Source organism: Vanellus vanellus (assembly GCF_965231255.1).
Source record: "Vanellus vanellus genome assembly, chromosome: Z".
Taxonomy (NCBI): Eukaryota; Metazoa; Chordata; class Aves; order Charadriiformes; family Charadriidae; genus Vanellus; species Vanellus vanellus.
Window position 1 is genome coordinate 66,391,160 of NC_138908.1, and position 24,428 is coordinate 66,415,587.

Consider the following 24,428-nt stretch of genomic DNA (forward strand, 5'->3'; position numbering starts at 1 on the left):
AAATGTATCAAGAGCATTATGGTCTTTGGCACTCTCCTCTGTAATGTTTACATAATGTTCTATAGGGCATGATCTGTAAGATTTTTTGTTTGTTTTTTATTTAATATTTATTTCTGTGTTCATTGCCACACAAGTCAAACATAACAATATTGCACACATCTAAAGACAGACTCCTTTAAGTGTAGACATGAAGCGTCTTTCCAGATTGAATGACAGCACAGGTAACTACTTCAAGTTCTGTGAAAGCCTCCAAGACAGCAACCAAAACCCTACTACAGCTAAGACAGACGTATTAATCCCTTCACTCATACACTCAGTGAATTATCTTTTGGGGAAACAAATTGGATTTACCACTGTATTATAAATAATTCAGGTTGTCTTTTATCTCTTTTTATCTTCCACACACACACCAGCTGGTTAGTAGTTTGCTCCAGTACAGTAATACCTAGGAAAGCAATGTTTTGCTTATTTAATATTCTTTCCACTCACCTACCCACCTTTAAAATATTGGTGACAAATATGTTCAAGTTGTTTTGAATTTCCCCTCCCTACCACAAATTCCTATAGATTTTGAGAAATTCTGAAGCAGTAGTTCAAAACTGTATTAGCGAGTTTCTGGAACACTTTAAAGCAAGTGTCCTCAGACCTGACCCGTTTAAATATCCCTTTCCCATTTCTGTCCATGTTCCTCTCTCTGTTGTACACCTATGTCATGTATCTGGTCACAACTGAACTCTCCTGCAAAGCAGTGTCAATTGTTTTAGCCCTCTGTTATTCGACCTCCTTTCCTGCTCCATAATGGACTTCTACTTTCCCTTGTTGCTGTGTTCTCATACTCTCAATGAATCTTCTCCTTTGCATTCTATTTCTATCTAGTTATGAATTGATTTCTTCCTTAACCTTCCCAGTTTAGCACTAGTGGCTTATATACTTACCCTTAGTTGTGTAACTATGCTTTCGGTTTTTGCTTTATTCTTTTTAGAACCTCGGGTACTTACAACCTGTTGCAATTGTACTTGTTTCATACCATGCTTCCTCTCCTCCAACTGCAATTGTCTCATGCTGTTGATCAGAAATTCACTTTCCCCCAGCCTTAACTGAACAAGCAAAACTGCGAACTCCCTGCTTTACCTGGTACCATAATGAAGTTTCTCTTCACCCCAAATATGTAATTGTTTCTTCATTATACATATGAACACCTAAATGATTTTGAAGTCTGTGCATTTACCCAGTTCATCCCAGAGCTGCCTATACTTGTCAGTCATTGCAGTTCCTTGTTGTCTCCAAAGGGACAGACGAGGGTCAGCCATGAACTGTTCTGTTATCAAGGTCAACATGCGAGCTCCATTTGAATCTCTCATCTTTAGCATCTCTCGCACCTAGGAAATGAATCTTTTAATACAAACTTGAAAAAACAAAGCAATCACAGTACAGACAATATGCCGCAGTGTCAAATAATCTACCTCTGTTAAATCAGAAATGTAATTTATGTGATGAAATTTTTTTTTTAGGTAGAAAAACAGTCTGCCTTCCCAATTTTAACAGTCCGATTTCAGCATCCCATTGCAATTCTTCAGAGACACTTTAACAAGTAATCTACAGGTGTATTATGCAAACTGTTGTAAGACTAATTTCTACAGATTTCTCCAACATTTTGGAGATGGGAAGGAAGAGAACAGCAAAGCTGCACACGGTTGAAATGTTACTTTATGTCCTTAAACTGATCTCAAGACACACCAGATTGTGGTCCATTGCTATACAAATCATTATTAAGATGCCATCATGTTCCCAAGGCTTTGTCTTGTTTCAGAACAACAGGACTTTGGGCAAGACCAAACAAGTACAGACTGGCTTGGGGAATGGGGGAGAGAAAAAAGGGAAGGTTTAGAGTACTCAACACACCTTTGCAAAAAGCAAATTTAGCTGCTTCCCTGATCCATGGTATCCGCCCTGGGAGAGGAAGAGTTTAACCTGTTCTTGCACTTGTTCCTCATCCAAATGCCAGCAGTTTTCATCATCTATGCTAGCACCCGCTGTTGGGTCAGGAGCACCTGCAAACAGCAATGAAAGAAATCATTATGTTCTATATAAAGAAGAAAGGTTCACAGGTCCAGGGGACAGGACTACTGCAGAGGGTTTTGGATTTGTGTTTTGTCCTGTTTTGGATGTCTTGGCTTTAATCTAAACATTCTTTAAAACAGGCTTAGATTTCTCCTCAGTAGTCTTAAGCACTTAGAAGTTACAGCCTATGAAAAGGTATTTAAAATAGTAATATCATATAACAAAACATTACAATCAAGGTGAGGTTTTTTCCTCCTGTCTCAGTAGCTATATTAGAATGCTTTTACAAGGAAAATTAGACTTTGCACAGCATTTCTACAACTGTGATGTTAAAACCACTCTCCCCACAACACCTGTGCAATTCCTGTACCTTCAGCAATCTTGCTCAGGTTTAAGTGACTGCTAGTGAGCGGTGCTATTGATGAAAATGAGGAAATTCATCACCTCGGTGCCTCTGAGCTGTGATGGCTCTGCAAAGCTAAACAAACAGTAAAAGAAATCCCCAAACAAATCCAAATTCTTAAAGCACTAAAGAAATTTCCATCACAAATAAGAGTTACAGCTGTGTAAGACTGTGGTTCTTCCAAAGGATCAGTTTCACATAGTCAATGTCATCAGCACAGAGTCAATTCAGAGCAACTCTATCTGAATCAGCCTAGTGTGAACTGAAGTGACTAGATTTATATCAGGCACTGCTTTGGCCACAGGCTGCTCTAACTCAAATTTTGCAGTTGAGACCAGCTGAGTTGATCTCTCTCCCACCAGTGGCCTCTTCTAAAGGCTGACAAAATTAATTAAAACAAGTTCTTGCACCATCTAGCAATCTATATTTTTCTAAAGATGCTTGCATCTCCATGGGATATTTTTTAAAAGGTATTCAAACTGAAAAGGCTGAAAAGCACTTATCTAGACTGTCAGGGAAACAACTCAAGGTAGTGCATCACCATACCAGATATAAGGTATTTTAAGCATGCTCAAGACTCAAGTTAACTTGACATTTTGATTTTGGGCTTGTCACAACTGTGTAATCTCTATCTCCATTAGGTTTTGAGAAGATGTTAGACATTGAATCACATTACACAACCATCACTTCTAAATCTGAGTCCATGTTACCTCTCTAACCAAAAAAAAGGATACAGGCAGGGAACAAAAATTACAGAGTCAGATTCATAAAAACTTGCTTTTTCAAAGAAGTCCTGAGAACTTGAAAAGTGAAGATAGCTACAACTCTTCAGGTGTACAAGAATCGAACACTGATTCTATTGATTCAAGCCTTCGTTTCAGAATTGCAGGTCTGCCGTGTAGGTGAAGATTTTAAGCGGTCACAGGGAATGCTGGAATCTTTATTCAATGAAAATACAACCAGAAGATTTAAATGGTCAGAGAGATGTCTTGTCTACTAATTGCTGAGAAAGTAAAAAAAGTCTTCCAGCTCAGCAACTTACTGAACTGCCTCCAACTGCAGAGCCTACAGCTGGGAACACTGCTCTGATGTGTGTATATATATATATATCTATATACATATACACACATTTAGATTAATAAGAAATTTTCTCTTTGAAGATGTGAATGAACTTTCCTGCCTTCCACGTGAACCATAACAGTGTCTCAGAAGACAGGAATCAAGCCCAAGACAGTAGAAAAAGCAAAGACTGAAAAATCCTCCTCTTCTACAAGTGCTTCCATCTTCAGTATGTTAGTTTTAAGGGGCTTTCAATTCAGTCAGCTACACAAAATACATGCTGATAAGTCTTCAGTTGCAAAGAACAAGACAGAAAGGGAAATAAACCACATGAGAACAAGCAGTGCAGCTGCTGAACAGAGCCACATTTGCAGTATCACCTTGCAAATAGTTTAAATATTTCATTGCTCTAAAACACACAGAAAGACTTGTGAAAAGAAATTACATAAAAGCACTAATATCCAAAATACACTTATATTTATCCCTCACTTCACTGGAGATTTATCTTTAAATAATCTTGGTATGGCTACTTTTAAATTGAATTAAAAATAGCCCAAGATTCTCAGCTAAGCTTCCCTATTTAGGGAAAGAACCAAAATTCCTTCCATAACTGTTTACATTTTACCAAAAGCTCATCAGTTAGTTTGTGTTAGAAGGTTAAATTTCAACACAGCTACCACAGATTCTTTAACAACGAGGTTCCTTTACAGGAACAAGGGCGCCCACTGCCCCTGGCCAGCAGCACTGCCCTCACCAAGGCCTCTTCTCCCAGCATAATCCCAAATATACCTTCCCCAGGGGCTCAGCATCACTATACTTACACCAGCATTATTTTCATGCTAGGAGGCTAGAAGACTGTAAAAGCTGAAGACATCAAGCTGAGGGTCTGAGCTCTATGATGCTGTTCAGCACAGTATTACAGATACATCTGACAGAGCGATTTTTCCTTACAAATCTTATACAGGCTACACTACAATCAAAATTTTTAATTGAGATGTATAAAGAAATTTCAATATACATGTAACCAGCACCAGCTACAGTTGTAATTCACTGATCTTCCAACACTGCTGGCAGTCTTCAGCAATAGCCATGGACTAAGACGGCACGGACACAGTGTGTCAGATCAGGCATGAGTCCAAATCACCTTCCCACGAAAGCAGCAACTGACTTTCCCAGCAGCACCACTAGGATGCCTGTTTCCCCTGCCCAAATCACTCTTGTTTTGGGGTCAAGACACAACCATCTCCATGTATCTCAACGAGGCACTTCAAGATCACTGCAGGCACTTACAATCAGGTGCACACTGATTAATCTAGACTGTTTCCTCTTCCACTCAAACAGATCACTCTTGGGCAACAAACAGGATTTCCACACTGCCACATTTCTTCTGAAGACATGGAACCAGGTGAGTAGACAAGAACTATCTGAACAAGCAACAGGAGGAAGCTGCATCAGGAGCTGCAAGACAAAGCCCTACCAATACCCTGGAGAAAGGCTCAGGCTCAACAACAGGCAGAGCTGAAGGTACAACCCAAAGGTGGTGGCTTCGCTCAGGGTGCAGCACAGCCCCAAACAGGCACTGTGAGGCTTTGGCAAATGGATAGTTCAGCTGTAGAGAGGAACATGACCAGTCCTGAATTTAAACTCTGTAGTACAGTTTGGTACCAAGACCAAATCCAGTTGCCCGCTTATAAACTAGGGAAAAGTATTACTTACATGCTTTAGAGGGGTGTCATGAGGATAAATTAGTTCACATTTGAACTGTGAAAGTGAAGAGTACTGTATAATTATACTAAATATTAAAACCTGTAATTAAACTGTGTCACTTTATAGACACTAACATGTTAATCTCCCTCCCTCCAACCTCTGGTTTTAACTTCTGTCATGGCTGGTCTTTGAAACAGGTTTTACATCAGGTACTTACAGTTATATACAATAAAGTATTTATACTCAGTATACAGATACAGCCATGCATACTTGGTCATGCTTTTTTACTAAAATTACTAAATTGCAATCTTATCAAACAAAGCAGGAACACTGTACAAAACTGTCTGTAGCACTAAACACCTCCAAAAAAATTTGAAAACAGGGTAACAGCCTTTTATATTTATGGTCACAACAGATTATATGTTAAATATGGTGAACTCCCGAGTTCCAAGAAGCAGAAGCATTTCAAAACAATAAACACTTTGATCATTTACATAGCAATTTTAAGAGAACTGCTTTCAAATAAGCAACCACATTCAAGAACTGGTGTTGTATATGGAGAACGTCACCTCAAAAAGCAAGCAGAAGCAAAGCAAGGACTGTTGACTGAAAGAGGCTAAGAATCACCTATATTGCAAACTACTCAGGTACAGACCAACAGTGAAATTTCATCAAAACAGAAAGTAATCCACTTCCCTAATCCTTATTGCTGAAGTATCACAAGATGTTGTCTTCAGACGAAAACATGGCATGTTACTCATAGCAATATTGAAAATTTTTTGAACTTCATTTTATAATCTTAAATGAACTGTAGACCAGTAAAATTTTATTTAATGTAATCCCACAGCAGCATTAAGGAGAAGATATGGAAAAATTATTACAAGTAAAAAGCATGACTTACTGAGTACTATGCAAAGATTGAATGGTCCCAGCTAGAAAACAGTACCGCTGTATACTGATTCACAACAGAACAGTAATTGGTTTTATAAACTTAGTGTGCTCAGAATTATTCTAAACAATAATTACATAGAACCAATGATCATAAAATTAATGATTCAAAAATATTATTATGCCTTTGATTCCCCAAATGATTCAAAGTTTAGACATAAGTCACTTCATCTTGTACTTAGTTTCAGAACTCTTGGGTGGAATAACACCTGTCAAAGAAAAACAGCAACTGCTGTGAAGCAGCCAGTGTTAACAACAGAAAATATGAAGACAGGACAGGCTAACTCTAAGTTGCTGAGGAAAGTTAATAAACTCCCAACAGGTTTTTAACCTGCAAAAAATTCTTTGTCTTCCACCTGCACATACAGCAAAATCCGTAAACTTATCTGCTGACAATATCTAACCTCTTCTGCTAAAATCCATGTCTCAAACATTATATGGCAATAAGTTTCAAAGTCTACATGGGTGTGGTAGATAAAAGAACTTCCTTATCAGTAGAGTTTACCATGTGTTATTTTCATCTATTTTTACTTTGCTTGTCTCAAAACAAAATCTCACTATTTATTTTCTACACAACAAGTTTTATTTTAATGTTTAAATGTATCTGGAAAAACCTTTCCTAAAAATATTAATTTCATACATTATTTTTTCATGTTATTTTGCAGCTATCAATCTACTTGGGTTTCTGAAATGTCTCTAGTTTTGGCTAGTCTTGTCTGGTTCACTAAACAGTTATACATAAGCATTGGAGGAGCACTTTACTTTCATCCTGCTTGAAAGGAAGCTCCTTTGCCATTTCCTACATTCTTCTTTTGCAACTAGTCTCTCAATCAATTTTGCCAGTTTAAGCAGGGCCATATGAAAGATTCCATCATGAGTTTTAGTAACATATCTTCTTTAATATTATATGTTCCCTTTTCCAGTAGATCAGCAATATATTGTATTCTGTTGTTCAGCCCTATCCTAACCTACAATTTTCCACTAAAGTGCCCATCATTTTAGTTACATACACTCAGTTGATATTAACACATACTCACTTGTATCTCCTATTGCCCTTTGGAACTTAACAGAATATATGAACAGCCCTAGGTACTCTGAAATTTTATTTTAAAGCAATTTTTTTGCTACATGTTTCCTTCTTGAATTCCTCAACCAGCAGTCCTAATATACGTTACAGATTAATGTTTGCAGCAGATGCACCTAGATCTTCCTGGACAAATACAGAAAGAACTGCCCAGCTACCTCTGATTCAGAGAATACAAGGACAAGTCTACTTAAACCACTTTCTCCTGGTTCCTCCATCTTTAAATTTGAGTTCATCTGCACATGGTGTTGTACTGGTGAGTGACTCATATTGCAAATTGGAAAATCAGAAAACGGGAGAAAGCCTGGAGAAATCCATATAGACATTTAAGAATAGAGATTGCAACAGCAGCACAAAACACTCAGGAAAGAAACAGTACAGCTTAAAAGGTAAATATGAAATTGTTTGCTAGGCTGTCCTTACACCAATAAAAGGCAGACCCTTTTCCACTATGCATATAACAACAAAGCAATGCTAATAGGAGATTAATATGCAAATAGACCTTCTTCCTCCCCCCTCCCCCCAGTTATTTTTCTATTTCCACTCAAATTCTCAGGAACGTAGTTTGACCTTCCAACAAATTCATTTATGTGAAAACTTCATACTTAAGAAAAGACAGATCCAAGATGACAAACCTGGCTGACAATCCATCACCCTGACTGTTCTCCTCCTAGGCTTACACACCTGCCAGCCTCAGCTAACCAGGATCCAAACCTACATCCAGCTTTCTGAGTCAGCAGCCCCAAATTGAAACTCAACAGGAAGCCAAGAGTTACGCAGTGCAGACATCAGGGTATTGTATGAAAACCTAAGTTATCTTCAGTACAGAAGATTAGACCCCACAGACTTTTGATTTTGAAATCAAAATATGTACAGCTGTAACAGTGCCACATGAGAAAAATCAGAACATGTCTTATCAAATGCTAGAGGTGCTTTTTGTGCTCTAAAAACATGCAAAACCCTCTTGCAATGTAGTCGCAACCACATGAAAATTAGTATAGCAAATACAGAAGAGGATTCCCAATAAATCACTCCCCTCTCCTGAAGTTAGTGAACAGACAATACATTCCTGCGCTTCTAATCACATCCCCTTATTTCTTCCTGCAGTGAGGCTCAGCCACGAAGCAAGAAAGTATACTGAATCATTTCTACCCAGCCAGGAACTCCAAGGGATTTTTCATTTCAAAACCCGTGTCAGTGTAAGTCACTTCACTAGGTCCCCCAGCAACCTCCTTCACAAAGAAAGTGGCCAAAGCCAGTCATCAAATGCTGCATCAGACAATTTTGAGCAAATGAACAATTATCCAATTCACCTTTTGTGAAAGGAAAGTACTGTAGTTCCATCTCCCTAGCCAGCTCATAAGCAAGTCAAGACACTGCGGTCAGAGCTCTTCAAAGTCCCAGATCATTCTTATGTACGAATAAACAGTATTCAAGAGCTGATTTCCTTTGCCTATCACTGGAAACACATGAAAAGTAGAAGTAGTACAGCCACTATGAGAGAAAGAATTAAAAAGTTGAAGTTTTATATAAAACAACCCGGTAATTAAAACACTTCTAGGTAACACCGAAAAGAATTTCCTCATCCAACTCCAGATTCAGGACTTCCCTTTGATCAAAGCTCTTTCTGGTGTTTCTGTGCCAGGTTTCCTCTAACTTTCATACGAAAGTTTTTGTAAGTTTTTCCTCTCACTTACCTGTGCCTTCAAGCAGTGTTCAATATAATCCCTCTTCAAACACAAGTTTATTGAGGTTAAAATGTTCAGTGCAAGACAGGTCTACAAGACAGTTTTGTATTACAAGCTGAATGTCTGCAGCACAAGGAGATATGACAGACTGAGCGGTGATTTTATGTTCACCAGCCTATACTATTAGAACCAGAGATAGATTTCTTTTAGTTATTTTTTGTAGATTTCTTTTGGTTACCTGTATTTTTTAATTTAAGAAATTTAATTAAAGATTAAAATAACAGAACTACAGTATGAATCCCAGAAGAACACTTACTTCCTACATAATCAGAGGAACTTACTTTTTCTTTAAAAGAATCCTGTCATTTTTAGCGTTGTAAACATATAAGAAAATCAGACCATTGTTTCATGGCATTCAAAGGAAAAGGAGACTCTAGATTCTCTTGTGTAACCCAGCTTTCTTTGGTAATAGCTCTTTATTTTCTTACACTGCCTGGATTTGCTACTTCAGTTTTTGGTATTTTATTAAGAAATACTAACAGTCAATAAAGACATACTGCAATCTCACTTACTAGGAAAACAGCAACACATGTAAGAAGCACTTTAGTTTTGTGGATATTTTTAAACTACCCTACTCAAAGTCATTGTGAAATTTCATAATTGATTGTCAGCTTAGTTTTTTGTTTGCTATTCTTTTTGCTATTTGATATAAACATCAAATGTCTCTAAAAATACTTCAAATGGCAATGAGTTGTGAGATATTTTGACAATAAGAAAATAGCTGACAAAGTAACATGCCTATGATTAATATAATTACAGACTTAATGTTGATGAAGTTAAAGCACTCTCTGCAACAGCTTGTCATTTCTCTTACATTAGCCACAGTATAGCTAAAACAGCCATATATAGCCACCACCTGTCCTTCCTTTCCCACCCCCAACTTCCCCTTTTCTAATCACCCTTGACTGAATCTTCTGTGCCACTCATACTCACCATAATTCTTCCTTCCCCATAATTCCTTATGCTTAGGATATTACCAACTCTCATGTGATACGTGACTTCAGGTTACAACATCTGAGCATCTTCCTCTATTGCTTAACGTCCGGCATCTCCTTTTTAGCTTCCCTTTCTCTCTGTCATCACCAGGCAACTCTGCCAATCACCTTGTCATTATGTTCTTTAACAACTAGATCAACCTCCTTGCCCCTGGCCACATCCCTATAGCCCACAAAACCAAAAACAGAGCACTGTTCCCGATATTCACCTTCTTGCAGCACTGCCTGACTGGGCCTGCAAGGGTCACCAGACCCTAAGGAGAGGGGCTAGGCTGCAGATGACTCCTGCTCTTGGAAAGACTCCCTTTTGTTCTGCCTAGACTGTATCTTGGTTGTGTTTGTATTGCAAATTCTTTGTAGTAGTGGTCATCACTCTTAAATATCTAACACAAGATTTTTTTGATATTTAGATAACTTCTTCCCCTCCAACCTGCCCTTATGCTTACAGTTCTGGCCACCTTAGAGGACATTTCTATCAGGTGACCTTGCAGTAACACAGGACTCTAATAAAAGTAGCTGGGTCAGCTCAAACCCACAATTACCCACTTTCAGTTCAGCAGGATCCACAGAAAAGACACCTCAGAAGCCTCAAGTCACAACCAGCACCCTTCAACAAACATAAGATGTTCAGTAGAAAAATCTAAGAGCCATTAAAACCATGTGCAGCAGAAAGAGCAGGAAAGATCAAGACCTTTGCTGATGCTGTAAGGCTGCTGCAGCACTAACAGGAAAAAGACATTGAAATACAAGTCTTCTATTTCTCCTGACTTCATATAGAAACCAAATCCCAAAGGATAATAAAAGTATATTTAATTAATTAAAAAAAAAACTAAACAGTAACGCCTACCTACTTTTACACTTTGCCATTTAAACAAAATTGCACAATTCAAGTGTCAGAAGATTAGTTCAAAAAAGAATAACAAAAAAATGCCATTGGTAAGACAGTTCCTTTAAGCAATGTGGCTACACAAAGAACACCACCACTCAGTTTTTCATAGCTGGAAAATACAAGCACGAAGCAGATCAGGCCACATATTAACAGTGCTGAAGACATCAAGCTCATTGCTTATGAATTCTTTTCTCTTTTCCAAAAAGTACTGCTTTCTAAACATCTTAAAGTGAAGGTTCAGTAACAGAATTCTCTTTCATAAACACCACAGGAACACAGAATAATTCTGGCTGGAAGGGACTTCAGCAGGTCACACTCCTGAATGCCACAAAAAGGCTCAAAACCAAAGAGGGAAGGAAGCAAAAGGAAGAACAAGTATCAAACTCACCATGGACTTGATTGATTTCTGAATTCTGAGAAAGAATTTCATCTGCTAACTTTTGAGCAGTTGGCAAAACTTCTGTGTGGTGCACTGTGATCAAATACTGTACAAATTTTTGTAGTTGGTCTCTGTTCATTTGAAAGAGTGTCTCTGAAATGGGAAGATGCAGTTTGACCTGATCTGGCTTGCGGATCCGGTATAAAGAGAGTGCCACAACGTGGGCACAGTAAAATATGTCCTTGTTTCCACAGCTACAGGTCACTGAGGTAATCTTGCAACGATCAAAGCTGATAGCTACATTGCAAACAGTTTCTGGCTCCGATTGCATTGCAGGCTCTGTCACTGTGCCACTCAAGTGGAAACCTGCATGGGGGAAAAAAAAAAAAGTTAATAATTGAAGCAAATACTGTATCTCATTATCAAGAACCTTTTGTTAATAAAATTTCGTCATACATTTCTGAGAAATTATATATCTTAAAGAACTTGCTTTAATTACAAATATGATTAACCCTTTCTTTTATATGTACCCTTTTCACCTCCAAGAAAATCAAAAGGGGGATAAAAATCTAGTTTATAACCCTCTTTTCCATTCCATCACAACATTCATAAAAGTCTGAAAGTAAGAAAAACATTTATTTGGTAAATGATAGCTGCAGAAGAGAGCCCCATCCGATTAGGACCAATGTGAAACTACCAGTAACTCAGCAAGTTGGCAGCAATTTTCCAAACCCCCCACCAGGGAGCCTGCAGCACCTACCAGCAAATTTAACCATTCTCTCAGTAAGAGGGAAGTAGTGCACTCTAGTGGCATGAACCCAGGTCCTAGTCTCAACTCTGCCACTGACTCACTGACACAGCTCACTTAACCTCTTTGCTGTTACCTCTCCCACCACTGAGCTCACGTTAAAGCTCACCTTCACCCAACTGACTCAGTAGGATGGCTATGTTTGCATAGCTCTTTGGAGATGGAAACTGCCGCAGCTACCAACAAATAGGATATCAGATTTATAATACTGAATGAGATATGTGTGCAATGTTTCAGAAATCTGCATTAGGGTCCTGTGTTCCATTCAGCGTAATAAAGCACAAGGCAAAAGGGCTAGGTTTTCTTGCATTGTAAGAAGTAATGGTATACCGTAAGAAAGATGTTCACTTCAGCAAAAATGCCACTAGTCAACACAGCACCCTGTTCAACCAAGGTCTCAAACTCTGAAGATCAGACCTAAACCCACTTCTGTTTGCCCAGGTTTGGCTCTCAATACTTTATCACTGAATAGCAGAATTTGGGGGTTTCTTTTCGGTTTTATGTAAGCATGACATTGATTTTCAATTTATTTTCATTGATTTTCAATTCTATGACTCTACGATTCTATGATTCTGGCTCAAGTCAGAGGCATAGAGACAGGGCAATATAACTATATTTCTTATGCTGTACCAGTATTAGACTTGAAAATACAGTGCATATAAAATCTGGGACGGACCCTACAAGTAAGTTGTTACATATTAACTATTTATAATGGAAATAATACAAAACCAGCCCCTCAAAGTCCAAAACTGATTTAGAATTCTTGAAATACAAGAAAAGTGTATTGTATGAAGCAGCACCACATGAAAGTTAAGTGCGGAAAAAAAGAAATATATACATCATTCTAGTCCAAAATACTGTATCTCCAATTGTTTTTAAAAAGCTCCTCCAGTTTTCCTCAAGGAACCGAAGAGGAAAATATCTCATTTTTTCCATTTGTTTACACTGTACATTTCAGAGCAGGTTGTGCAGTCAGCATCACTGCCTGGATTACATTCAACTGTTGTACTCTGATACTCTGCCCTGAAGAAGGTCATAGGCACACACTAACCTCAACTTTGCAGGAGGATGTTTACCAGTTAAAGCAGTTAAGAGTCGAGGCTGAACAGGCAGTAAGCTGCAAAGTGCACAGAGAGGAAGGGAGGTGGACAAACAAGCCCAGGAATATGCAATAGTCTTCCTCTCGTCTCCACTCAACACTTGCACAGAGAAGGGGTGTAGAATTGCCCCTCACATGAGCTCCTCCCCGTTGGAACTTTTAAGTAGTCACAGCAAGCACCTGTAAGTGCCTTCTCTCAAAAAGAGAGGCTTTGCTGAAACTTAGCCAGCTCTATTTCAGGTTAATTCCCAGTAAAAGTTGAATTGGTGGTCCCAAAGAAACTGCACAGAAGATTTTTCTTTTTAATATCACTTTCCTATGACACATACATATGTCTCATCTATGAGCTGAGGAAAAGCCTAACACTTGAACACTGAAAGAGCCTGATCCCACCCCTTCCTACTCTAAGTACTTGAACTTCCATTAATTCCAGTAGAAAAAGACCCAATGAAACAGTTTCTATTAAACTGATTTAAAAAAAAAAAAAAAACAACCTAACCAGCTACTCCAGCAATATTATCACTTTTAATTTGTCAGTATATAATTAAAGCATTCAAAAAATTAAAATCTTGCCAGAGAGAAAAACGTCTCCAGAAATATTTAGAGTTAACAGCAAGCCTGCCTTTAAGTGCCCGCACTCTTCAGACACAAACACAGCTCCCTCTCCATTGAGATTTTTTGACAATTCATGTTACAAGCAACAACATTTATAAACAGATCCTGGTCTAAACAATGACAGCACTAATACAGTCAAGTTACTTAACCTACCCTTCTTAAATTACAGAGGGTTTAAACAAAAACATCAGCTGCCCTTGCAGTCTAAAATGTAGCAGCTCTGTATTAACTATGCCGCAGTCGTGTCTACGCCTGGTAATTATGAAATATTATTTTCCTTCTCTTTTTCTGTTTGTGTTTTGAAAGAAAGAAATGGTTGTTAGTAAATATGACCTTTAAAAAGGTTTCAACACAGCAGAGAAAACAATTCAGGACATTTCAGCTCACAAGCCCTGGTAGGGCTTTTATAATTTAACCTACCAGACATCAAATGCCACCTTCTCCACTGCCCCCAACACTGGAGAGTACTCAACAGGGAGGGCTGTTCCCCTCCCACAGACACAGCCTTAATCTTTAACCTAACCATCCAATATTCTCCAAATAAAGTATGAAAAGTTAGTAGCAGGTAAAAGATTGGTGCACTGTGCTTTGCCAGAAAGCAGAAATTTATAGCCTGCCAAGACGAGAGATGTGACGCGCTCCTGGAAGAAGGTGAAAGGAATCACATGCATGGGGTCTTAAAGACAATGACATTTCATTAACAGATCCAAAGAAGCAGAAAAAGTCTCTTCAGCAGTCTCTGCAAGCGCTCACTACAAATAGGTATTTCCCTTCAAACAGGTGATTCCTCTTTTACTCAAAGTTAGAAACCTTTGCTGGAAATATTTATCCATTCCAAAAAAAAAAAAACCCAAAAAACACAAGAACTCTAATGTTTCACTTATAAACTAAAAAGCTTCTTCATTATTACTTAAAGACTACAAAAGAGTTGTAAGCAGAAAAGCATGTGTTCGCTGCAGAAGCTATTTATAGAGCAGGCATGTTTCACCTTTTCCCTTCAGCTGCTGCAGTTCAAAATGTTTTACTGTTTTCAAACCAGCACGTGACCAGTATTTCCAGCTCTGCTGACATTCTCAATGCACAGAGGCTTTCCGTTCTGCAAAACTGGGTTTAGAAAAGCAGTTGGAGCATTATGACAACATATCAAATGAAGCTTTTTTACAAAGTGATTTCACTGCTGTTGAACACACCTCAAACACATCACAAAAATTATTTAACAGCCAAAAAAATAGGGTTTTCAGCTGCTGTACTTTGGGGAGGGGACTGTGCCAATGTGCCATCAGGAGGAAAGCACTAAGAAGTCAGTGAATTTTACAAAGCAATTTTTGCCAAAAATCTGTTTGATGGCGTCCAATCCATTAACTAAAAACATTCTGGGACTGTAAAGCTGCCTGATAAATGAAAATTCACGTTACTACAATGTAAGTATTGGCCAGCACAAGTATATATGCTTGTCATAAAAAATAAATAATTTAGAATAAAACAAATAAAGAACTTCAAAGTGTAAGGCTCTAAAGAGAAGAAACGACAGTGGCATGCAGAGAAGCAGCAGCAGTTTGGCTTTTACTTATTCAAGTCAAAAACAAATTTTGAAGTAGTGAGTTCCACTAATCCAATTGGACAAGCAAAGTTACTGCACTAAATAAGTATTATTGATATCTCACAAGCTTAATTCATTTCTACTGTCACCTGGTGTTACAAAGCATCTTCCTCAATATACCCAATGCCAAAGATGCATTTTAAAAAGATACAGACCAAAGTTGTGCCAGGGAAGGTTTAGGTTATACACTAGGAAAAATTTCTACACTGGAAGGGTTATCAAAAACTGGAACAGGCTGCCCAAGGAAGTGGCTGAAGCCCCATCCTTAGATGTATTTGAAAGCCATCTAGATATGGTGCTCAGGGACATGGTTGAGAAGTTGGTCCAGCAGAGTTAGGTAACAGCTAGACTTGATACTAAAGGTCTTTTCCAGTCATAACAATTCTACAAAAATGAACAAAAACTATCAGAAAAATACACTATGTAAAATGCTAGGGTTTGGGGGGTTTGTGTGGAATTAATGCTGAGATTTTACAGCATTGTGGTTCAAGGAAATAAAACAGGAGCACAATACAACTTTTAAATTAACTATAAATAGTAATTCAATCTAAAATTTTAGATCCTTGGTTTCTTTTCTCTTGATTATTTAGCATTCAAAATTCTGAGGATGTCCTGTAGACAGGAAAAAAGTAAATCAAAGAAAAAACCTCTCGTTCAAGGGGAGCTGCATTCATATGTTATTCAGTCAAAAATACAGCAGCTATTATGGAGTGAACTTTATCTGAAAAAAATAATTATTTCTCAGACTTTCTAGCTCCCTATTCAAAAATACCAGTAACATGACATCAAACCAAACACATTATCAGCTTAAAAAATAGCAAGCTATTCTTATGAACATAAAAATAATAGTACTTTAACAAAATCTATTAAAAATGCAAACCTGCATTGCATATTAAAAATACATCTGTGCTGTCAAAAATTCCAGTGGTTAAAAAAATCATTTTAAGTTCACACTTGCAATTCCAAGCTTTGATTGAAATGCAACCATACACCACCATTGGGTATTGTTTATCCTTTACAGAAAATACAAAAGTGTCAGAACTGGGTAACAAAAATACCTTAAAGCTTAAAAAACAGTGCTTTTGAATAGCTTTCTGCCATGCACCTTTCAAGAACACTACGCATGCCTCACTCACTACACACACATTATCCTAAAAATCAGGAAACATGCTACCAACTGTATTTGGAAAATTGATGTGTTCCTTAATATTGATCCACTGCTTTTTCCAAGTAGTTTACAAGAACCATATATATACTCCTAGTCAGAGAAATGCATGAGCTGTTTTACATTCACAGAAGAAGAGACCAGCAGACAAGGTTACTTATAGAGAAAAAAGTGGAAGAGCTTGTTCTGGGAGCTGGGGAGTCTTCAGCATGCAAGGCCTAGGTGGGTAACCTACCCCTACATAACTTTACATTGGTAAACAGAATCATAACCTCTATCTTTAACAGTCATTTAAATTAACTCGCAGGTCTAGCAGCTGACATTTATTCAGACTACTATATTATTTAGCAAACATATAATCACCACTATGTAAAGTGGAAAACACCTCTGCTTCATCTTGCCTACCAAACAACAACAACAGGAGATGCTTATGGAAAGTAGTTTCCAACTATGCCCATTAGCTATTTTTTCATAACTTAGATCAGTGGTTGCATTTTTTTTCCTAAGACAAGCAAAAGTCTGAACCATGTTTACCTCATTCAAATTTTGCCTTTTAAGAAGTGGTATTCCTTTAAGATGGCAAAGTAGTATCCTACATTCAATTCTGTCTGAACTTTGGAACACTCCAAAAACAGATCAACAACACCCTTTGAAATTATTATGAAGTCAAAACTTTGCATGCCACCACTCAGCCTGAAGCTAATGTTAACAGCCTATTTACAAACCAGAGAAAACATTGATTTAAAATGGAAAATGGTACCTTAAACATGCTGATACAAAGATAATGAGGAGTGGAAAAAAAAAAAAGATTAATTAACAAGAGCAGCACATAAGATGTTTACTGTATGTAATGAATGCACAGGATATAGAAGAGCATAAATTCTGCAAGCACTGCCACTTAGAATAAAATTGGCATTACCACTGCACCCAAACACTACAGAGGACCCATCACAAACAAATGCCCAGATTCCACGACTCCCTTTCATAAAGGCAATAGCCAGGAGTTGGTATTTAGCACTCTTGCTTGCAGAATCCGAAGTAGCATTAAATAACTCCATGCACGCGCTCCACTGACAACTTGAAAGTTCACTAGTGCTGGCATATGTCCAAGAACATGCATGCTGTTAACGGTGACAGCACTAGTGACTTGAAAAGCAAGATTTATTTGTCCCAACACTATGAATTCAAGAGCCGCATTTAAAGAAAAAAAATCTTCTACAACTTCCCTCTGCAGCCCAACCTTCAACTCTGAGAACTGTTCAATGAATTACATTCATTAGACAAAGACCTTGGCTAACCGCTTAAGCCAAGCTTGATCACATCTCTGCTGCTCAAAAGCAGCCGCTGATCACTGTGGTCCAAGCAGGGGTCATGGATGACTGTGGATGGGATACATCCATCAAGACTACTCTTCCCTAAAGAGAAGGAAAGGATGTTCAAACAGCAAGTAACACAGCAAAATGCCTTGCCCTGCATAACTACTGTAAGATCTGGACTGTTTTAAGTCAGATGCAGACTGTAGCAGCTTCACTTCCGTCTGGAAGTGAAGGCACTGAACAAAACTTGCATCCCATGATGCAAGGGGATGAGGGGCCTCAAACGTCAAGGTTTCAGTGCTATCCCTGTGGTTAAACAACTTGCAACCCACTCCACTGAACTCCATGCAAACTACAGAATGACATTCTCACCTGCACTGCTCACAGCCTCAGATCACACCTCTGCAAAACCTGGAAGTTGTCTGCACTCCAACTCATTCAATATGGATATGCCCCATTGTCAGTGTTTGTAGCATAAGCTTTGTGGGCAAAGCAAAAGCAGCAAAATCTTGGTGTAAATAAGAGATAAGTTAAAAAAACACCTTCCAGACAGCTGTAACTTAGAAGTCTACCTCTAGTACAGTGATGCTCAAACTGTGATCTAGGATGCTATGGCAAACGACACTTACGGCTCACAAAGCAGAAGCAGAGCAGAAGCAGACAGGTCTCTTCAATTAAAGGCTGAACACGCAGTACCAAGGATTTACTACAAGTATGAACACTGACTGACTCCTGCCAGGTCAAGGTGGCTAGCAATCCATGGCTGCAGGCCACCCTCTATCAAGTATGCAACCCAAGCCTTTTCGATGGTTTTTATGTTGGTTGTTTCTTTGAGGTTTTTTTTTTGTTGTTGTTGTTGTTTTGGGGGGGGTTGGCTGTTTTTTTTTTTTTTTTTTTTTTTTACTTTTTACTTTTTTTTTTTTTTTTAAATTGCATCAGTTTAAAGCAAACTGCTGCTCTATGCTAAGAGTTCAACAGCTTCTCTCTCAGTACAACATATTGTAAGAGCACCAGTAAACAAAATAAAGAAATCTCAATGTGAGCCTGGAACCCCGGAAACTGATGGGTAGAAAAGTACAGTTTTACTGTAAGACAACAGCAGACAGGAAATTTATTTATATATATGACAATTTTTCTAATGATATACCCCACAGAGATCATGTGACAGCTATTAAAAAAAAAATCAAGAATGCCAAAAAAACCACATAAGCTTTGCAGAATGTGGGCAAATTAATATTTTATAATTTATGATGCATGGAATGTAGTAAGCCTCAAACTTCTGGGCAAGAGTTAATAGGCTGAGCTGAGGGAAACTGGCTAGATCAGTCATACAGCAGCTCACTGCAGCAAAAGTGTGAGGTGGAAGTCATCAAAGCTACACTGGTGCTGAAGACAAACTGGAAGTAAGTTCAAAATGAAGGGTAAGGGAAAAAGGGTAATTCATACTCAAGAAAGTTGCTAGAAGTGGAGCTACTCCAAAATAACTGAGCTTTTAACTAACCACACTGCCCAGACAATCCAGCTAACATACTCTAAAATGTTTATAGGTTAACTGCAATAGAATGTAAGAGTAGGCCAGCATCAAGCGAAAGTTTATAATCAGCCATAACAAAGGGGAAACAAGATCTTAAAACAGATTACTAATCTGTATTTAAAGGTTTATAAATAAACCTTCGGTCTGCTAGTGAACTTCACAGGTCCTTGTTTTTTGCAAAGGGAACAGACTTAGATAGCAGCATGTGCAAAGAGTCTGTGAGGATCCACATCCTAGAATACACTGAGGGTATCTAAAAACAAGGTCTGATTACAACCAGTTTTCAGAGGATCAGCGCGATGACATTTGTTGCTAGCTTTTGAGGAGGAATTTGCTCTACTATGGCAAGCAGAAGCTGGCATGCCTCCTTCAGGAAGCAGGCAGCAGAGATTCATCCCATAGCCCAGGGTATCTGTCTCCCAAGGTTGATGCCATTTCAGCTTTTACTGCTACTTAGTTTTCGCATAACAACGTTTGCAGGGAGAAATTATGCTTGGTTGCTACAGTACAAGTGTAAATATCAGAAGTGGAAAAGTGACTGCAAATGAGGACGAGCAACAAAACCAAACTCAGGTTAAACCCCCTACTTTCTTTAAAATATCCTTAAAGCAATATAACAAGAAATAGGCTGCTCACATTCATGAAAGTAAATATTTAGAGATTATCAGTTGTTTTAAACAACTTATAAAGATGCCTTGCCTGTCAAACAGATATAATATGGTCATTTTTTAAAGTTGCTATTTACATTCTTATTGCTAAGAGGATAAATTTTCTGTCTACAGGCAAAGGCTTATCTTCAACTAAGAATCAACTGTCTCACAAAAAGGAAGCAACAGAATTTAAATCACCCGAGACAGAAGAAAACATCTAGCAAGGCCTGCGCATTTTTAAGGGAGGGAAACAGGGGAAGAACCCAATCTAAACTAATTTTTTTGTTGTTGTTTGATATTTCCATCTGCCAGACCAACCACATCTCTGCTCTTTTCACTCTCTTTATTGCTGCGACCACATGTCCTTTGCTTATGTCACATGAGATGCTAAAGTGAAGCTGATACAATTTAAATTAAGCTTCATCTTTGACTTATCTGTACAGTGCCTCTGTTAGGCCTCAACATTGCTTGGTTTTTACAAATAAAGCATGCTAGGCACCAGTATAGGTTAGGGGTGGACTTGCTGGGAAGTAGTTCTGAGGAAAAGGATCTGGGGGTCCTGATAGCAAATTATGCATGACCCAGCAATGTGCCCTTGTTGCCAAAAAGGCCAATGGAATCCTGGGCAGTGCAGTGTGGCCAGTAGGTCGAGGGAGGTCATTCTCCCCCTCTACTCTGCACTGGTGAGGCCACAACTGGAATACTGTGTCCAGTTCTGGGCTCTCCAGTTCAAGAGAGACAGGGAACTGCTGGAGAGAGTCCAGCAAAGGGCAACTAAGATGATTAAGGGCTTGGAGCACCTTCCTTAGGAGGAAAGGCTGAGAGAGCTGGGACTCTTTAGCCTGGAGAAGAGAAGGCTGAGGGGAGACCTTATTATGGCGTACAAGTATCTAAAGGGTGGGTTGAAGGAGGATGGAGCCAGGCTCTTTTCAATGGTTCCCCATGACAGGACAAGGGTCAATGGGCACAAACTGGAATACAGGAAGTTCCATTCAAATACACGGAAAAAATTCTTTACGGTGTGGGTGATGGAGCACTGGCACAGGCTGCCCAGGGAGGTTGTGGAGTCCCCTTCCCTGGAGATTTTCAAGACCCACCTGGATGCAGTGCTGAGTAATATGCTCCAGGCAATCCTGCTTTAGCAGGGGAGTTGGACTAGATGATCTCTAGAGGTGCCTTCCAACTCTGAAAATTCTGTGATTCGCAGCAGTAAGTCTTAAAATGGGTATCACAATTTAGTGGCTGAACCTAGCTACTTCTAAAAAGCCCCAAATCTGGAGAGCCATTGTCTACACGACTTTTCAAAGACAAACTAAATTCAATTAACATAGGCCACAGAACAGCACAAAGTGTCATCAGAAGATGGATGAAAGCAAGAAGGAAAAACCTTTATAAATTACATCCAGGTTGATTCATAACACTGCTTTATCATCAGGAAAAACTGCTTTCTCATCCTCTTGATAAGGGTTTGATCAAACTCACACTGTATTTTTTAATGGGAAGTAGATAAAATCCTAAAAAGGAAGACTACAACAATCACTGATATAAACTTGGGAAGAGATTCTAAAAAGATTAGAAAATGACTACTTCCTGAAAAGAGTGTGTCTGGATTTCCACAGCCATACTTAGAGTTTGGGGAAACCCAGCACAGGATGTCTGAAACACACGCATCCTGCAGTAAAAGGTATGTAGGTCATTCCAACTACACAAAACATTTAGCTGGAGTTATTTAAGACTGCACTCAAACAGTTCAAGTTTAAGCTATGCAAAATTGCTAGCCAATGTAATTTTGCAACTAAACTGACCTTCCATCAGGAAATGTTATACTTGGCCTAAAAGAGGAAATTGCCACTCCCATTTCCATTACTACTTGTGGAATAAATAATTTTCTTTTGTTTAAAAAGGGGAGGAGAAGAAGAGATCAATGCTGCACTTGTGCCAAATGAAAAATAGCATTAAAAATCTCAGAAAGTAGGGGAGACCCTTTCTTTATGGCTATGATTCTATTCTTCCCCTTTTGTACTACATATTCACAAAGACTTAATTCTTAGCATTCACAAATTTTTATTGCTTTAGTTTAACAAACGTTTGTGTATTACTGCAAGAGTCAGGATGTTTACTGAACTCGTGTTTTATTCATAAAGCGGAAGTAAAAAGAGAAAAAGAGGTTTTTAAGTGTAGAAACAACAGTCGCTACGTAGGACTTTGGGAGGACTCAGTTCATTTTGAACTGTAAATTTTACAAGATAAATGTTTTCAGCAACTTCCTCTGGTCACCAGAGCGTTACCAGGGATTCCAGCAAAAATAATGAAATACAACGTAGTATTTCCTGACAAAGCAGCAGAGAAAAAGCCACTAAAACCATAGTGTTGAAAGAGTTCCAGGATGAAGTCTAAAAAACCACCAACTTCAAAAGTTAGTCACACTTGTACAGCTGAAGCCAGCATCAGGGGAAGAATCTTTTTTCTAGCTGTCCAGGGCCAACAGCAGTACAGCGTGCAGACTGGAATCCCAAGGAGCTATTTGTGATAACAGTAAAAGTGTTAAAAAAGGTCACGCAGAGGTCACATATCAAAATATCCTCGATAACACTGACACACAGCCTAGACCCACACAACAAGTGGGCATATTGTATGAAGTCAGGTCCTTGTGGTTTAAAGTTTTTCCATACTGTTACTAGGCTAGATCATAATTCACTTCTCACTGTTCCACTCACCACTCAATGAAATCAAGTCAATACACAAATCCTGGCTAGTCTACCCCATTCTCAGAACTGGCTGGTAAGACTTGCCATACTAGCACTCCTCCATACAGACCATACAGACCTGCACTACGTCCTTCCAGATACGGGATGTAGAATGAATAGGCTTCATGTAAGAAAAACAGATTTCCAAAGGCACAGACAATTTTGAGTGCAAGTTGCTCACATATCTTTTTATATTTATAAAATACAAATATGTTAGTTCTAATAAAAAAGTTATGTATGTTCCCATGCCCTAATTTCTTGGCATCTCTGGTTTCTGGGAGCTGCATGCACAGGAAGCACTTGGAATAACTAAGGGTAGGTGCATGTGGGTGATGTGCATTCTTCTACCGACTAAGCCAATGTTAGCATGTTCAGAGCACACAGCTGCTCCTCAAACAATGCAGGTAAGATATTCGGGTTTCTTAAAGTAATTTAGGAGCCCACCCCTTCCTCTAAAGCCACACTAATTCTCCTTGAATAAGCAAGGCCTTCCTTCCAGAGCCAAGAAATTCTTAGGAATATTTACCTCTAACCTGCAGCACCCAAAAGTTTAACAAGCTACAGTTATTCTGACTGTTAATCAGATTCTAGATAGTATGTTAGTACATGTTATCCAAGCCTCTGTTGACATGCATGGGGTTGAACAATAGAACACAACATGAGATTTTCCTTTTTTAAATTCATGTCTACCCACAAAATCAAAACTTTCCAGACAACACCACAGACAGAGATAGTGAAGTTTGGAAAAGCAGTGGGAGAAGGAAAAAACAGAACTGCACAATCAAGGAAGCAAAGCTTCCAGAATAAATTAAAGAAAACAAACAATCTAAGGAAGGAGGACAAATTAGACAGCTAAACACAATCTAATTTGTCATTTAGATTTCTTAAGCAAGTTACTGGAATTTAGCATGCTGTGGTTTGGCCTCCAGACCAGGTTTCAGAGTACATAAGTTATTACATTAAGGACCCCAACAAAAAGCACATCTGATAACACACAACATTTCTAACTTTGACCGGCAAGCCAAGGAACACCTTACAACTACCTTTTGACAGAGGAAGAGGAAACAATTACAAAACCACTACCATTTATTTCACTTTTACAGTGCACTGCGGGAAGACAAAAAACCAAGGAGACAGAAGACAAAAACCTCAAGGATGGCAAGGCTCTCTCACCAGTGAGCCAAGCAACAAGCTGCTTTCATGCAATGGAAGTAACTCTCTCCCAAATCCCTGCATTCTCTTGCCATTTATTTTTGGGCTTCAGCTTCCAATAATCTATTTAAACGACAGCTATTAGCATTTGTAATAAGCTGGTGGGTCATATACTTGTGGAATTGTGGTTGATGCCTTGTTTTGTTAGCTTTGGTTGCCTACTAAAATAGTCAAGGGTTAGGCTTGCTGATGAACATAAAACTAAACCCACAAGACTAAGTACATTGCTGACTAATTTTGTGACTCGAGGTTGTTTGTCGATTTTACGTAGCTCAAACTAGACATTGGTCTTGGAATGGTACTACATCTCCTTTTTGATGCAGGTCTCAACCCCACAGGTCTGCCTTTTGTGATAAGAAAAAGATCTATGCTCTTAACTTTTATCATAACCTACATACACATAATTGGG

General features: G+C 38.6%; 1 protein-coding gene across 1 annotated transcript in view; it reads right to left on the reverse strand.

Moving 5' to 3' along the window:
• The window catches only part of ZSWIM6 (zinc finger SWIM-type containing 6), a 117,090-nt gene that overhangs the window by 41,683 nt on the left and 50,979 nt on the right, over positions 1-24,428 (reverse strand). Inside the window, exons 2-4 of the mRNA XM_082497001.1 lie at positions 11,283-11,639; positions 1,903-2,051; positions 1,229-1,379 (exon numbers count right to left, since the gene is read on the reverse strand). Coding sequence (XP_082353127.1) covers positions 1,229-1,379; positions 1,903-2,051; positions 11,283-11,639 — 657 coding nt within the window. The remainder of the gene's footprint in view (positions 1-1,228; positions 1,380-1,902; positions 2,052-11,282; positions 11,640-24,428) is intronic.